The sequence below is a fragment of the Glycine max genome, chromosome 20 (genome assembly GCF_000004515.6).
Source record: "Glycine max cultivar Williams 82 chromosome 20, Glycine_max_v4.0, whole genome shotgun sequence".
Lineage (NCBI taxonomy): Eukaryota > Viridiplantae > Streptophyta > Magnoliopsida > Fabales > Fabaceae > Glycine > Glycine max.
The window spans coordinates 41,127,216-41,144,576 of record NC_038256.2 but is presented as its reverse complement, the minus strand read 5'-3'; the positions used below and the strand labels follow the sequence as shown (position 1 = coordinate 41,144,576).

The 17,361-nt window shown below is 33.3% G+C and overlaps 2 protein-coding genes across 2 annotated transcripts; both read right to left on the bottom strand.

Annotated features, from left to right (window-relative positions):
- Nucleotides 1-512: 512 nt before the first annotated feature.
- Nucleotides 513-8,526, bottom strand: LOC100792514 (tRNA nucleotidyltransferase cca2). Its single transcript, XM_014772816.3, has 15 exons — nt 7,875-8,526; nt 7,663-7,793; nt 6,882-6,999; nt 6,428-6,483; nt 6,006-6,055; nt 5,827-5,925; nt 5,593-5,702; nt 5,301-5,428; nt 3,940-4,006; nt 3,719-3,802; nt 2,941-3,003; nt 2,655-2,799; nt 1,812-1,961; nt 1,091-1,185; nt 513-1,007 (listed from the first exon to the last, which is right to left on the bottom strand). The coding sequence occupies exons 1-15, from the start codon at nt 8,199-8,201 to the stop codon at nt 903-905; spliced, it is 1,728 nt and encodes a 575-aa protein (XP_014628302.1). The 5' UTR covers nt 8,202-8,526; the 3' UTR covers nt 513-902.
- Nucleotides 8,527-8,673: 147 nt separating this feature from the next.
- Nucleotides 8,674-12,565, bottom strand: LOC100791990 (alpha-(1,4)-fucosyltransferase). Its single transcript, XM_003556141.5, has 3 exons — nt 11,950-12,565; nt 9,570-9,743; nt 8,674-9,486 (listed from the first exon to the last, which is right to left on the bottom strand). The coding sequence occupies exons 1-3, from the start codon at nt 12,418-12,420 to the stop codon at nt 8,920-8,922; spliced, it is 1,212 nt and encodes a 403-aa protein (XP_003556189.1). The 5' UTR covers nt 12,421-12,565; the 3' UTR covers nt 8,674-8,919.
- Between the last annotated feature and the right edge of the window lie 4,796 nt (nt 12,566-17,361).

Here is a 17,361-nt window from a genome sequence, read left to right as displayed (position 1 = left end):
TGTTATTGATTGTGAACCAACAGTCACAACTTAATCTAATGTATAACGATTACAGATGTTTCTGTTATGTATACAATCACCTCACAAGAACTAATTTATACACAAACATGATAATGTTGGTGATGGATAAGTGGATCAACCTATGGACCAGGGCGCGGCGCTGCATTAAATTAAATTTTTCATAAAAGTTTTAAAGGGAAAGAAATAAGACAAATTTTTAAGGATTATTTTCATCTCTTTACAATTTTAGTCTTAAAAGAAAATAATGTTCATTGAATCTTGTTTCTAATACATGCAATGCTACTTACAAAACTGTCCATAAACACCGATAGAACTGATGCATCTACCTCCAACCAAAGAAACTTTTATTATGTCATTCAAATGCATGCACATAAAAAGTGAGGGATTCTACTTCGATAGATTATGTCTCTAAATGTATTATGTTCCTGGAAAGATAAAATTCTTTCAGGCTACGGAATTGATGCCATTTCAATCTCAATACAAACGGTTACTTTTTCCTGACAGAAAGCTCAATTTATTCTCATCTTTTCTTCTTTGACAACTACACAAAGATATAAATATCATTAAACAAAAACTAGGCTATGATACCTATAATCATCCTTTCTTCTTTCACAATTACGCAAAAAAAAAAAAAAAACAAATAAATTATACTTTCCAGGGTTCAAATTTACATCCCAAAAGTGAGAAGGAACTGCATGAGGCTTTATCAAGTTGCGAGTGGCAGGGCAACCTCAAGCAAAGAATGCTGATGTACTCCCTATATCATCTTCGTCATGCAGCCAAATGGCTAAGCTTCCTCCATCCAAGGCACATGTGCTCTCAATCCATAACAAGGTGAGGAAGGAATAGACAATCAATCAAGGCAATCAACCTCATTGGAGTCACTGCAACTTAATACGCTTAGAATTGGCTTCTCTCAACCATTCAATGCATTCCTCTGCAGTTCCAGATGGATGGGCAAGTTGCCAAGCCATTGCTTTATCCAGCTGCAAGTGAAAATGAAAACCTCAAATTTCAATGCAGTGTGTACATCTGTGTGAGTGAAAATGCAGTACGCCAAATGACTTACCGACTCCTTAACAAGAGGTCCTCCTTTAAGTTGTAGGGCATTCATAACATCTTTGCCATTGATCAATTGTTTTATGTCCCATACTTTCTCAAGGCCTGCTTTCCATGAAAATGTGTTAATTAAAAAAGAAATTTGAGGCGTAGCAAACTACAGAAGTATGACCAGAATACAGTACAACACATCTCCTGTCAAACATTCTTTTTTGTGCAACATGATAAACTATCATTTTATCTTTTTTTCCCTGTTATCCTTGTTTTTTTTATTTCATTTATAATATTGTAGCATTATCCATAAACTATACTTTCTACCACAACATAGTTCATTGGCATTACCATTGAAACAAATGTCACTAATTCAAACAGTTGCATGCCTGCATCATCTAAGAGCATTTTCAAATTACAGAATGTGAATTCTCAATCACTCTTCACCTTAACCAACTCATTTAAGCTCTCCTATTTTAGTTGACTTTTTGACATGACTGCACTGCAAGTGCAAAGCTTTCCTATAATAGAACAAAGCATCCAAAATTCCAAATCCAAAGGAAAAAGAAAAGTATCATAAACCAAATGAAACACAAATTCACATGCTCTGCAAAAACATGGTACGAATATGGCTGACATAACAAGTATTTGACTTCTTCAGAAGATATAAAGCACGGGAGAAAGGTACTAAAACTAAAAGTTAAAGACATAAAAATTGGCAAAAGAGCCACTAAGCTCACCTAGTTTGGTTATAGAATTCTCCACAGTATTAAACAGATCTCTTCGTTTGCTCAACTGTGAGGGTTCATCCTTAATGTCAATGGGATGTAGTATAGTGGATATCAACAGTGCAACATGCCAATAATCTTTAAGCTCTCTTAAGAGAAACCCTAAATAAATAAAATATAAAAACCTCAGCCAAAACAGATACAATTCATAATGCACAATAGCGTAGCAGTAACCTCCGATACAAACAGATATGGAAGAGCAGGCAAGAATCACAGTGCAATACTCCATCAAATTCAGTCCTCATAATTTAAGGAAATCCCATATATTCTGTTTCTTTCTTTTATTGACACAATTTAGTCAAGTGGTTTAAAAACTTTTGATGTCTTAACAGGCCAAGTGTTACTTGTAGCTTGACTTGACTGAAGCAATAGTTTAACATAGAAAAAATGTGACTGCAAAATGAATTTAAGGAAATATGGCTTGCAGTTACTATCAACTAGAAATTATAAAGCTAATAGTAGTAATATTGAAACTGCAACATGGAATCATGAAAAGCTACAGTCTGCAACACAATATGTCATAATAAAAAAGGTTATAACTGAAGATTAAGGTCAAAGGCCAAGCTATTGTGTACTGAAATTAAACTTCAAAATTAGAAGAAAGGAGAAGGCAAGGATTGAAATCTAGACCATTTGGTCATCGCTGATACCATGTCATGAACCAACAATAATTCCAAAAGGCTTAAGCTGTTAGGGGGAGATTCATAAATTGTTCTATATTAGATTTCTTACACAATCCAAAAAACCAGCATACTGTCGATGCAATGCCAAGGTAGCAAAGCAAGCTAACTGTACCTGTTAGTACCCGGACTCTAGAAGTGACAGGGACATCAACTAAGTCTCTCAGCCAATCATGATCAACAACTTGGACATCCTCACTAGATGCAAGACAAGGGATCAATGACAAAAATTTATATGACGCTTGGTGTAAATTAAGCACCTAGATTTTGACAAACAATTGCAAACATGTTAACCAACACAAAGTATCAACCAGAGAAAGTAATACTGAAAATAATTTATGTTATGTAAGTTATAATACATCCTTTGGACTTTACCAAGGCTACAAGGAAAGAAGACTAACCATTTCCGCATCCTTAGCTTTCCGCTTGAGAGATTCCCTGATAATATGATTAACAACAGGAATCTATAATTCCAAAGCACATATTAGGCTATTGAACCAACATGTCATTTGAAATAATAATTACATGAATAGACACAAGGTACAATGATCACATGTCCTATTGCACACACAGCACATATATTAGTCTCCATTCTCCATGGGGGGAATTGAGCCAAGAGTCCAAACAATTGTTAAAGTAGATGAGCTCAAACACTATAACTGAATTTTGGATCAAGGTTTGTGGCTAAGTTCAATTCAGGTCGTCATTTTCAAATGTTTTTTTTTTTTAAACTAGAAGTGCCTGCAAACAGCAATGCAAGCACCAAGACAAAATATTGTTTTATTTTGTAGTTTAGAGGAAGAAAGATAATTTTGTTTCATATTCATTCAGATTTTCAGAGATTGAGATTTATAGGTAGAGTTGGTTAGAGATTTTCTAATTGATCTGATTACACTTCAAATTCAAAAATAGACAAGGCAGGAAAAATAAAACAGAAAAGATAAGGATATGATCAATAAAAAAAAATTAATTGTATCTATCCTAAGGGCTCAAGGATTAATTTATTTTAAAATATCCATACAAATAACTCCATAAAAAATCTAGAGTTGAAAATCTAATATAGACATTGTACTAGAGGCATCAATTACACAATTCAAATCACAGAGCTCAGAGTTAATGCACTTGAAGCTTAATATTGCCAAATCACAAATAGTACTAGTATATAGAAAAAGTATGTACCTTCTTAGCTTTCTTTTCTCTGTAAGTGACATTTCTAAGAGGGAGAAACAAAGCAGCACAAAGTGTTAACCTTTTTTGTTCAGCCTAAAATATACAAATTGTGTATCAGCATATAAGATAGATAGTCAAACAAACCTAAAGTGGTATGGAATAACCATGCACTCCCTTACTACGACAAGAATATATAGCAAGCAAAGATGAAAGTTTGACTGATTACTTACAGTAAAAGTTGACTCTCCAAGTAAATGGATAAGGTTCCATGCAGTATCCAAGTAAGAAACGCAAAGCCTGGAAAAAGTTTAAAAAATACCTGATTAGCATATGACAGACAAAATATCCATTTCTCCATGCAAGAGAATAGTCAAAAACAAAATAGGGAACTAAGCATGACTAAAAGGCTCTCAATAATACCAGATTGATATGCGGTATCCATATAATAGAGTATTGTAAATTGTCATAGTTCTGTTTGTACAGCTTTCTGTTAGTTAGTTAGATGCCGAGTAAGCAGTTAGTTAGGATTCAGTAGCTTGCATGTCAAGCCTCACAATATTATAAATAGATCTCTCTATGTGCAACTTCTCAGAATATAAATAATAATAATTCTCTTTCATAAATCTCTCTCATTCTGTTCTCTCCCTGCCGAACTCTATTAATATAATACATAATAAACCTAATGCCACACATACTTCATAGAAATACTTTTGTTAACTATTAGTGTAGTACTGCTAGTACTAGCCAAGCTCAATAAGATTTCTAACCTAACAAGATTCATGACATGGCATCATTAAATTAAAACATTTTATATTCTAACAGCACAGGTGAAAGATCTTGAATTTGCATTCGGCCAACTCAACCCCAAAAACTAACTCATAAAAGTGAGGATTGCCCAAATCTTCATAAGCTCTATTTTAGATATATCTATAGTCAATGTGAGATCTCAGCACACACCCTCACACCCAGGATTGGACATCTAGAGTGCAAGGATTGTAAGACTGAATTTATTTATTGCATTGGGAAGGTCGTGGAGCCAAGTAGTTTTTTTTTTTTTTTGCACAATTGAGGTCTATGATAGGCTTTGATACCATCTTGAATTTAGGCCAAGTCTAGCTCAACTACAAAAGCTAGCTCATGTAGTGAGGATTACCCAAGCCTTTATAAGGTTTACTTTATCCATACATGCAGCCAATATGGGATCTCAACAAAAGATTTCAATCTATGATCATTGCATTTCAGACTGTTTATATAAGGAGATTGTGGCTATTGAAACCTTAAAATATAAAAGAGGTTAACATTTGGGAATGGAAGAATTCAACAACCATTCAACTCTTATATATACACTTGCATGCATCTAAAAAGGTATACTGTTTCAATTTTCAAATATGAAATTCATTACAAATATCTATCATTGTTGTTTGTCCATTAGGTGCTTTTTGGTTTTCTGGCAAAGTGGCAATAATATATAGCTAATTCATACTTTGTACAAAAGATGCAAATGAGATTGTTATTAATAAATGAATTTGCAATCACTATGCACTTTCAACCTACAAAGAAACATTTTTTTGAACCTATCTACAAACTATACCTTTCACACCCATCTGAAATGGCGGGTTCAAATTCAGGAGGAAGACTGAATACAATCCAAAATAGTGTCAAATCACAAATATAAGTCATAGCTTTGATAGGCTGATTTCCGGATATCATCAGATCAATCTACAAACACAGACATAGACATAAGAGAATGAATGGCGAGATTTCAGTACTGACATAAAAAAACATGAGCACATCTTTATAATAAGAAGTTCCAATAGCATTCCAAAATTGAAAATGACATTCTAAGGTGACTACACTGAAGTAATGGAAGAGTTAGAATGCACCTCGGTTCCAATGCGCTCTCTGCTAATTTTAGCAGCTAGAGCATCTTTCACATCATCACATGCAGCAGCTACTTTCAGATCTTCATCTAGAGTAAATTCAAATCTAGCACCTAAAAATAATGAAAATGTATCTTCAATATAGCAGGAGAACAAGTTCAAACTTCAAAAGAAAGCATAGGACAAAATATTCACAAGAGAAACTAAAATAAACTGATCACCAAAATTAGAATATACCAAATCTAATGGCTCGAAGAACTCGTAACGGATCATCAAGAAATGTGGCCTTTGGAGGTAAAGGTGTCACTATCTTTCCAGACTTAAGATCTGAGATGCCTGCAAAGTGTCAAAGAGATTATTAGATGGACAATGTAGCTCATAAAATACTTGTTTAGGAAAAAAAGATCCAATCTAACCTCGCTTAGTGAAATCTTCAACTGAGTCAGTGTTGATATTGTAGAACAAGCTGTCATTCACAACTAAATCAATTTAAGAAACTATCTTGTAAAATAGGTATAAAAAGAGGTGAATATTAGAGGACACTCAAATCAACATATATGCAAAAAAGAAATTAGAACAAGCTGTCATTCACAACTAAATCAATTTAAGAAACTATCTTGTAAAATAGGTATAAAAAGAGGTGAATATTAGAGGACACTCAAACCAACATATATGCAAAAAAGAAATTACCAGCATAATTCTTAATTGTATCATTCTACAAACATAAACTCTTTGAACATTAAATGGTTTCTTTTTTTAATTTCTCCCAGTCTTGTACTTCTTTCTTTGTCTTATCTAATGATACTTTCTATCAAAAAAGAAAAGCACAGAAAGATACCTGTTAATTGTCAAATCCCTCCTATATGCATCCTCTTCTGCTGTGCCAAATCTTTGCTGTTAGACATGAAGTTATTCTTTATTCTGTTATTTGACTAGGGTATGGAATGGGGGGAGACCAAATATTCCAAATGGCAAATACATGGTCATCTAAGCACAAAATTAGCTTAAATATCAACAGAAGTGCAAAATATAGGGGAATTTTAACTTAATAACAATCATGCATCTTCTTCTTAAGCATTTAACTAATTATGAGAAATACACGCATCTGATTCCAATTTCCAACTTAGAAGAAACTAGAAGGAAAAAAAACATCTTACATGACCAAAATAAACATAAAAAAAAACTAACTAAAGAAATTTAGAGGAAAACAAAAAAAAAATATCATGCAAATTTGTAAGTACAATAGAATAAGTAAAACTTGTATGCAAACAAAAGACTGAGCAATTATATACCTTAGAAGGAATGCGGCTATTCTCAGTGTATTCTTCACTCCTTAGGTTAACAAAATCAATCCATATATCAAACAAACGCATCCTGGCTGTTTCCAAATGTTTGGACTGGTCAGGATTGCTGCAAAAAGAAAGAAATATAATAAATAATGCTTTACAAAAAAGGTAAAAAATGCAACACATTAAAAAAAGGAATGCCTGCGATTACCAGATGCAAAGTTGAATGAAAAAGAATGATAACCAGCGCACTCTTGGCACTCTTGAGCCGCTCCGCTCCACTGTCCTGTTATAGCGGGCTATTGACTACTATGCATCTATGCCTATCACTATATGAGAATTAATGATAACCAATGCCTAGCATAACAGTAGTAAGCATGGTTGTCAAACTTGCACATTTACTAGTTCATTAACACCAGTGACAAAAATGTGTCAACTCGCTTGCTAACTTGCAATGCAGTCAAACTCAGCAATACTCATCAAATTCAAAATTGGAAGATTACACTCAACTTTCTCACTTAATAGTGCTAGGACTTGCTTTCTTATGTATGTATAGTATGAAATAGTTTTGGAAAAAAGAAAAAGAAGTGAAAACCATGCTGTGGTTTGCTCGCAATAATATCTAATATTTAAACACGGCACTACTTCCTTTCAATTAATGAGTCATCCGTGGTAATCTTTTGCAACGGATATCAAAGCCTGTAATTTCTAATTAGAAGTGAATTTGGCAATCACAACGTAGTTAAGCAACTAGACCTGCATAGAGAGAAAGAGAAACGGAAAATACCTCTCGATAACACAAACTCCCTGTGCATCTTCGCCAATGGACAACAAGTACTCCCTAACCTTATCCACAAACTCAGTTCCCATCATATTGTCGAGAGCGATATCAATGTCATAGCACTCTTTTCCCAGAAGCTGCAGAACAGAACAGAACCAATGACAAAAAGAGAGAAGAAAAAGAATTAGGGCTAGGCATTATTGTTGAAGGAGTGTGACCTTGTCGCGGACCCAGCCACCGGCGACTCGGAGCTGAGTTTGGAGGTGGAAGTGGCGAAGAGTGGCGAGAAGCCTGTCGAAGATTCTTCTCTCGATGTCGGAGAGGTCGATTTTATCGCGAATATGGAGCTTGGACATTGGTGCGCAGCCGCAACTTCGAAACGACGGCGTCGCGATTCGTAGGAGGGTTTTGGCGGGACGGTGAGTGTGGAGAAGAGGAAGAACAAAGGTTGGTGTCTGTGATGATGAAAAATCCCTCACACTATTCAAATTGGGTCTGGGATGCACCACAAGAAGCCTTGTGGCAATATTCAAAGCCACTTTCATTGCATGGGCTTTCTTATATTTAAATATTCAGACTGTGAAATCACTTCACATTTGCTTGGCAGTGTTTATATAAAGGAAATGGACTGTAGAAAAGGGAAGGGTGTGTTTGTTTTGCCTTATCTAATGATACTTTCTAGTTGCATCACTTCACATTTGATTGGGTTCTTAAACGCATAAAACCAACCCGTATGATTAGTTGGACGTTTTAATCGCAATCCAAACACATTACCTGTTTAGCTTCACAATAACACCAGAAATCACATCAATAACATGCAATATAACACACTAGTTGCATTATAACTGAAACACTTGTTACACCATAGTTAATTCGTATCATGGAAAAATGGTTCGAGTTATAAAATTACATTTTCCTGCCAGTTATTGTTCTTCTTCTGGTTCAATCCGCTGATTCAATTTTGAATGAAGAGTGATGTTTGCATGAATTGACATATCAAGTTGACATATGCACGTGTTTTTCTCAAAAATCATACATCAACAAAAACACTTCAACTATAGTGTAACCTATGTGGAGATAGCATCAACCACTTTCTACCAGAAAAGGGGGGCAATAAAAAATAAAATATCACATGAGCTAAGCCTTTCTTGGTCAAATGTACATTAGCTCAGAGAAACAAGCAATCTCTATACAGGTTGCAAACCTAAATTCAATGCGTCAATCTCTATCATGCAGAACTACAAATTTAGCAAAAAACTCAACCTAGCTTCCCGCATTTCTTCCACCTTTTCTGCTAACAGCCTCACATAATCGGCATGGCAACGTGTCAAGGCTCACAGCTCGAGTTTTTCCATAGTTACCAAGTACACCACACCTTCTCCATGCATGGTATTCTGCATAGGCTACTGGATCATTAGCTACAGCCTTCACGTGCGAAGCCAACTCTTCCAATGAGTTGAATTTTCTACCATCTATTATTGAATGTGGAGGGACAAAATCCATGACATTTGGTGCACCAAAATAGATAGGAACTGCACCAGAGTCTAAGGCATAGAATAACTTCTCTGTCACGTAGCTCTCAGTAAAAGTGTTCTCAATTGCAAGAACAAACTTGTAGTGAGACATGGCGCAATGTAAATGATCCCACCATTTTGGTGTAACGTTGGCGTCATTGGCACATTCAGGATAAAGAGAAAGAGCCATGTCTAGACCACCAACATTATTTAGGCACTTGCCAAATGAATGATGTGGCAGTAAGCTGAGAAGTTTCTTGGCAAGTTCATTCCTTCGAGGAAGACACCGAGATGAAGACCAATAAACAAGTATATCCTACAAAAGATAAATTGGGTTAGGTTGCTATGAGTCCCTCTTCCATCATCTGCCATTTAATATTCTCTTGATAAATTACTTACTCTGTTTTTTTTATTGGAGACATGGTAGTTTCGACCATTGTGAAAGAGCGCACCAGCATAGGTTGACTGCACGTCATCCTCAGCATGATAACTAATATATATGTCCTCTCGACCTGATCTCTTTCGGCCAGCTTCAAGATCCATATATACACGAAGAGGTTCTCCCACGCGCCTCTGAAATATAAAATAAATCATAACAAAATGGACCAAATGCAATATCACAGTATATGTTATCAGACAAAAAATCCATAAAGTCTAAACATGCATTCTACAATACACAAGAAGCATTTGAGAAAGAAAGGTAGACAAGAAAAACGACTTCAGTACAAAACGAAAGAGATGGTACCATGGTGGGAGTTTGAAGTGCTTAAATAAGAAGGGCTTATTAAAACTCTTCTACAGAAATGCCCTTGATAATTGTATCAAGCTAATAAACTCAGTACTGATGGTTGATACTACAAGCAAGTTATTGACCACATTTTAAACACCTAAAGGCTCAAACCGATACAGGATTTGAGCAATAGGTAGTGCAGATATACAACCAAAAAAATTATGTCTGGTTTCATATTTATTAGGTTTTCTTTATATTTTTGTATGTTAATTGAATCCCATGAAATAAAAGTACTTTGAAAACAACTTTAGCTGCTGACTTTCTTTAATCTGATTCCTGACAACAGAAAAATAAAATTAAAACCACCAGCACACAGTTAATAAAATTGAAGAAAAATGGATGGACCCAACAACCGCCCAAATGGCAATAAAGCCAATAACATTATAAAAAAGGAGGATATCATCACCAATAGAATTTTTTGTCAGCAGTTGGTGAAACTGTAAAAGAAATCAAGAAGAAAATCATGTTGCTGTGATGCCCTTAATGGTATTAGGGCAGATGTATAGAAATATAAAGGAACAAAAAAATGAAAAGTGTAGCCCTTTTTTCTTAAGAAACCTCTCAAATGAAAAGGGACTACTTTGCTATTATTTGCTGCTTTTATCTCTATCCAGCCTTCCTAATAAAATGCACTCCAACAAAAACCAAACAAATTACAGAACTTTCTATAATAGCTACACTAAATCATGATGAAGAAATGATATCTCCAGATCCTACCCCAGCAAATATTCCATGTCAATTGCCAATGAAGTCATTGTACCAAATATCTATATTATATGCTACTACTACTACTACTGGCTTATTGAAGTCCAATAAAAAACACGCAAACATAGGTTTTTATTCTTTACAAATTCTCAAATTCAAGATCCTTAACCTAATTTTCACACAAATACATCTCATGCTTCCAGACAACACTGCCTGGAAAAACTCACAACAGAATGCTTAGGGCCTCTTTGATTTAAAGTTGGGTAGAATTGATTATGATAGAATTAATTTAAAATCACAGAGCATAATTAGGATGTGTCCAAATTAGGCTGTGCATAATTCGGCATTCAACCACGTTGCATGTCAAAGGTTGCTCTCACAGAAATCACATTGAACGTGCTTTGGAATGCGAGATTTGTGTAAACCAAACACGCACTTAATCTCGGTCATAGATTTGCTTTTGAAAGTGAGATAATTAATACTCTAATGCCAAAACAAACAGGGGCTTAGTAAAATAATCTGCTTTCAAGCTATGAAGGTGTGACTAAGATGAAATCTTCCAAATTGTAAGTTAGACCAAGATTACAACAATGGAAGAAAAAAGTCCATGCATAGTTATTGGTATATGCTAAAAAGGATAATTATCCTTATAACTGCCAGGTGCCATCAGCTTCCCATGACTACCACTCCTAGTACACCAAAACTACCACCAATGTATTATACTTCACATCATATCTAGTTGCAGTTGAAATATAATCACTTCCTCCTATTCATAAGAATGAACCATTGTTCATCATATCTTCTCATAACTAAATAAAATATCAGATCAATTTAGTTCTTAAAGTGACACCCAATGCAAGTTTTGCAAAGCTAGCAAGTTCAGCAGTCATATCCGTGAACATATCCTTCTCAGCTAGTACGGTAACATACCAAATGTCCTAGATCTACTCCAACATCAAGTCTTCAACAGCAATCTAAGATCACTAGCGCTCAAACAAATTACAAACAGACAAACCTTAGGAAATTCTCACTATCTATTGATCCAGCCGTGAAAAACTGAAATAATAAATGAGAACCAAACTTCAAAAGAGATAATTACAAAGCAAGGATCATAAATCGAACCCTGAGTAACAGTAGAGTAACACCATTCATGTCCTTAGTACATTTAAATTTCTACGAAGACTCACCATCATTTCCAATCAAAAATGTGATTTTGCAAAGAAAACTAGCACCCCCATTTACATTCCCACCAAATCCAATGAACCATTAGAATCAGAAACGCACCTGAAGCGGAGGCGTGGAAGATTCAAAGAACAACGCATCAGGCTTGTCAGCGAGAACGGGCGATTTGGTCCACAAGCAGCTCAACCCACATGAGCAGGAGTACAAGTTATCCAAGTTATCGGGAATCCAAGTCCACCCTTTGACCAAAACGCTAACATGGTTGAGTTTCAAGCCCCCGCAATCGCTAACTTCCTGCAAAGACGCGACCTTTGAGTGGTTAAGGGGCACCCCATTTGGTTTTTGTTTGAAGCGAGCGCAGCCCACTTGGGAATCCCATTTCCTGAAGGCCGCGACCAGATCGGAGAAGGGTTCCGCCGTGGGCGGCGTGGTTGTGGGGCGGGTGATGGGAGGGAAAGAGGAGGAGGAAGCGGAGGGGAAGTGGAGGAAACCGGAGAAGAAGAGGAGGAAGAAGGTGAAGGTGAGCATGATTGTGATGGTGAAGGTGTTTATGGGTTTGGAAGGCACTGGCATCGTTGAGGGGAAGAAGATGGGGGTTCTAACCCTCTCTTCGAGTCAGAGAGGACATGGACATGGAAATGGAATGGACTCGGTTGCAGTACATCATCACTTGTACGGCTCTTCAAATCCCAACCAAACCAAACCGTTTCCAGACGTCAATACCAAAAAAATTCAAAAATGATTTAATCGAAAACAAAACAAAAATTCTAAAAAATCACTTTTTTTAATTTGATTTGATTTTTATCTTACTATAAAAAAAATCGAATCAAATCATATATTATATTATATAAATTTTATCATGATAATTAATGATAAGTGTTAAATAATTTATTAATTTTTCTTTATTTTCTAATCAATGTATATATTTTACATTCATATATTAAAAATGACATATTAATATTATTATAAAAGTATTAAATATCAAATGATAGATAAATTATTATTATGTTACAAAAATAATTTATAATATCATTTTATGTTAATGTTGTCATTTAATCAAATCAAACCAAATAATAAAATATTATTAATTGAATTTAATTTGAATTCAAAATTATATTTAAATCAAACTAAACGAACAACATCTTTAATTTATGATTAACTTAGAGGATTTTTATGTCTTAAAAGGAAATCAAACAGCACCACGCTAACAATCTAATGACTTGTTCTTCTCTTTTCTCTTTAGTCTTACGTTTCTTTGAATCGAATCGGTATAATTACTACTACTTTTCAAACGGGTGCCGGTCATTTTCACTTGCGTTAGGGTGGTTGGTTGGTTCCTTTGAATTTGACATCGAAATGGGTAAAGTGAATTAATCCAGGTTTACATCCATGGTTTGTAAATTGATACTATAATACTATAATGATGATGATATTGAAACATTATTTTTAAATTCGCAAAACTATTTTCAATTTATTTATTTATTTTATTTTCTTTGTGTTGTCAATTATTAGAGATGGTATAATAGGTCAATCTGCACACCGACTGGTTGTTGATCTAAAAAAAAATGATTGCCCCGTTATATCATGCATACGAAAAGTAAGTTCAAGCATGTTTCCTTTATGCTCAAGTATTTATTATTAAGTTATAAATACTCAATCATTTTGAATAAATTAAGTGAATAATAACATGTATAAAATATGAAAATAAATATCAATTTTTTTATTTTTTGGTTAATTAAAATAGACAAGACAAAAAAGGTTGATGATTGAAAATCTCAACCCAACAAAAAAAAGGGGCTAAAACAAGTTGTCCCGATGAGTCAAACTTATTTTGTCAACCTTATCAATTATTTTTGTTGTCTCTAACACACATGTGCATCGTTTTTTACACTTACACAAAAGCTTAAACATAAAAGAATGTAGAAGCATGAACAAACCTTCAAATAAGTTTGATGATACAAGTAATTTAGTCTATTTGCGTTGTGAATTCTCAATTTAATCTTTAAGCATAACAACTCATTAAATTAGTCTTACACATGTAAATGTTATCATCATCATTTTGTTGTTTTCAATGGTTTTACATACAAGTGACCTTCTTACGCATTCCAAACAACCACAGCCTCAACCAATTGAGACTTATAAAACATGTATAAACACCAAACACAAAACTCATATATTAGTGTACATTAGTCCCCTACAACTCAAATCACATTAATTTGAGACTTGCCGAAGATGGTGTACTGTGGAAAGGGATTTGCCGAAGATGGAAGTGTAGTGGGAGGAAGTGATTACATTGATAGTAGAATGGGCAAATTAGATCTTGGCGATGATGTAGAAGGTGTTGAGTATGGAGTGACATGTGCAGAAACAAAGGGGTGCATAGGGAATGATTGACATTAAAGGAAAGTGCTTTGTGGGAGCATAGAAGGTGTGCTCCTGAGATTAAGACGTTAAGAAAGTCTAGCTTCGTGTCTTCGTTGATCAGATACAACCTTACTTTTAACACTTTCAAAAAGTAATTTCCAAAAATGTTAATTCCATAATTTGGTTTCCAAAAATGGGTAATTTTGAGGGGGGGAAAGCAAAAATATAAAAGGAGGTTACATTTAGCAATTACATAAACCTAACCTTAGCCCGGAAACATGGGCATACAAAAAACAAAAACAGCCCAGATAAAACACTAAACTTAAAACTGGTAACAAGTCACGAAAAGTACTGCACAGTCGTTTGAATGATTTTAAAATAATTATTTTAAAAATAAAAATATTTATAATAAATAATGAATTATAATTGAATAAGTATGTAAAAAAGTTTGCACTAATATAATCATTTTTCTCTCAAATAAAAGTACAATGTTTGCGGATCATATTTAATAATCGAGTAAAATCTTAAGTTAAGATTCTTAACTTATTTGAGTGGATTGTATCATATCATATAAGATTTAAGAATTTTAAAAAAATTCTACCATTTTTGTAAAAAAAAATCTTCTTACTTTAATATTGTTATTATTTAAGAACTTCAAATAAGTTTCACATAATTATTTTAAAAATATTTTGTAATCATAAGAACCAGTACTTGTATAAAATCCATTTTTATAATTGGAAGTCAAATCAACCTCTTTTGGTAATGATCCTGAATAAAAATCGATTCTTAAAGTTAAGAACGTCACAATAATGCAGTAAAAAAACATCACAATAACTTGCATTGGAGATACTCATTAAAAGTTTAAATTTCAAATTTAACCAATCAAATTTTTTTAACGAAATTAATCAATCAAATTTGAGAATGTTACTATATTATTTTTTAAAAAAATTATCATCAATTAATTCTTTTAACGATTTTAAAATCCTTGTATTCGTTGTCTTTATATACTGATTAAAGCAGTCAAAGGAATTTTTTAAGAGATTAGTTTAGTGAAACGTATATTTTTAAGAACTGATATAATAATAAAACGCTTAGAGAATTAACATGATGACCTTTTATATCTTTGAAGAATTATTTTTTTAAAACAAAAAACTAACATAATAACAATTTGTAACTTTAAAAGACGAACTTAAGAGTTTACCTTTTAATAATATAATCAAGTTCATTAATCATTATTCTAGACCATTCTATCTTAACCATAAGTGTTTGAGTTTACATTTCTTAAAATGCAACTCCTTTAGAAAATTTAAAAGGATTTATTTTTACAGAATTTAAAAGGAAATTTTAGCCATGCATACTGATCATATCTAACTCCACTTAAATTAATAGCGTTAGTAGTCTAAAAAAGACAATTACAAATTTGTGGTTAATAATCATAAGATATTTGGTGAAGACTAAATATTAAAAAAATATAACTACTTATTTTTTTTTAAAAAAAAACTCCGAAAATTAGTAAAAATGGATACATTTTAAAAAAAAAATAAACTCAATCAAACGTATATACTTAAATAAATCGATTTATTGGAAAAGGGGAAGCGGAAGGAAGTTGAGCAGCAAAGATCGGAATCGGATTCTATTGGGTAGTTCCTTTTAATTTGGTAGGCCCATTCACAATATTTATATAAAGTGTGATACTATACACTTTGGGTGTTGTTAGGTGCACTCAATATTTTATTAAAATACCAAAATTATCTCTACACTTTTTTCACATTTGATATGAGTGTGTGTGAGAATGGTCCATAAATCATACGGATCAACTTGATCCATAAGTCTTTTACAGAACAATACAGATCAACTTGATCTATAGAAGTCTTACGGATCAAGTTGATCCGTAAAAAGCTTACGAATAACTTGATCCGTAAGGCTTTTACGGATCAATTTAAATAACTTACAAATTAAGGATATTTTTATCATTTCACCTTAAGTGCTGGATGCATCAGTAATAATGCTAGGTGCACCTAGCAACACCCCTACACTTTACAATCTACTAGGATGGGTCCGGTTGAGAAAGTGAAAACTCAAGAAGTTTCCAAGACGAATAGCTACTTTCTTTCATGGGTAATAATTTACGCACTTGTTTAATTAACTGAGGTCGAGATTTTTCTATTAGTCTTTGAAAAAAAATTATGTAGTTTGTTAATTGAGCCATCCACAAACCTAACTTTATTCTTAGTCTGCAAGGTCATTTTCATGGCATGACACTACAAGCAATAATTGTCGCTTGTAAATGGCAGAAACAATACTAGCTAGTTTAGTTCTAACTAGTCAACCAATTATGTAATTAACAAATTGAGGTAAGCTAACAAAGAAAACTAGCTAATTGTTGTTTGCATATATGCTTTGAGCAAAGTTGATTAACTTAATTTGACAGAAAGAGTTAGTTTTCACAAAATTATGAATCAAAGTTCAAATTTCTTATAGAGGTATGATCGTGACTGAAATCAAACGTCTATATTTAATTTGATTGTCTCTTCAATAATATTGCCTTAATTCAATCAAAGATAATTCTGCGAAACTAAAAGATTTAGTTTAATTAACCAATTTGCTCTTAATATAAGATCTCTTTTAGTAATACTCATCGTTTTTGAAAGAGAAAAGTTTATTAATTTTTTCAAGGGCCTATAACTTATCATTTTTTTTGTTTGGGTAAAAAATTTGAGTTTTTTTTTTCATTACATCTTATTTACACTTTTATCAGGGATTTGAATTGGAAATCCTGCCACGGAACTTATAACTGAAAGGAAACATTTGCAGATTATTAAGCAAAATAATTAATAAGAGTTATTATATTTTTACATCCAAAATTTTAAACACTCAATCAATAACTTTTTTTATTTCCATCTCTCTTTCTATTCCGTCTAAAAGAAAAGAAAATAGAGAAAAAATAAAATACAACTAATGAAGTGTTTTTTTTCCTATTTGCTTGGAGAGAAAATGGAAGGAAAAAATTTGTAATTTTTTTTCCTTTCATTCTTTTTCCAATTCAAACTTTAAACTTTTTTCTTTCATATTTTACTTCCATCCAACTAAAACAGACAATACATCTATAAAATCAATTACTTATTTTTCATCTTTTCCTTTTTCTCTGAA

Bases quoted from the DNA above. Each gene is read 5' to 3' on its own strand.
- LOC100792514 (XM_014772816.3), bottom strand. From the start codon at position 8,201: ATGAAAGTGGCTTTGAATATTGCCACAAGGCTTCTTGTGGTGCATCCC. The intron at 7,794-7,874 runs GTCACACTCCTT...TCTGTTCTGCAG, and splicing joins GTGGCTGGGTCCGCGACAAG to CTTCTGGGAAAAGAGTGCTA. The intron at 6,484-6,881 runs GTATATAATTGC...CATGTCTAACAG, and splicing joins ATAGCCGCATTCCTTCTAAG to CAAAGATTTGGCACAGCAGA.
- LOC100791990 (XM_003556141.5), bottom strand. From the start codon at position 12,420: ATGCCAGTGCCTTCCAAACCCATAAACACCTTCACCATCACAATCATG. The intron at 9,744-11,949 runs GTGCGTTTCTGA...TTTATATTTCAG, and splicing joins CTTCCACGCCTCCGCTTCAG to AGGCGCGTGGGAGAACCTCT. The intron at 9,487-9,569 runs GTAAGTAATTTA...TATCTTTTGTAG, and splicing joins TCTCCAATAAAAAAAACAGA to GATATACTTGTTTATTGGTC.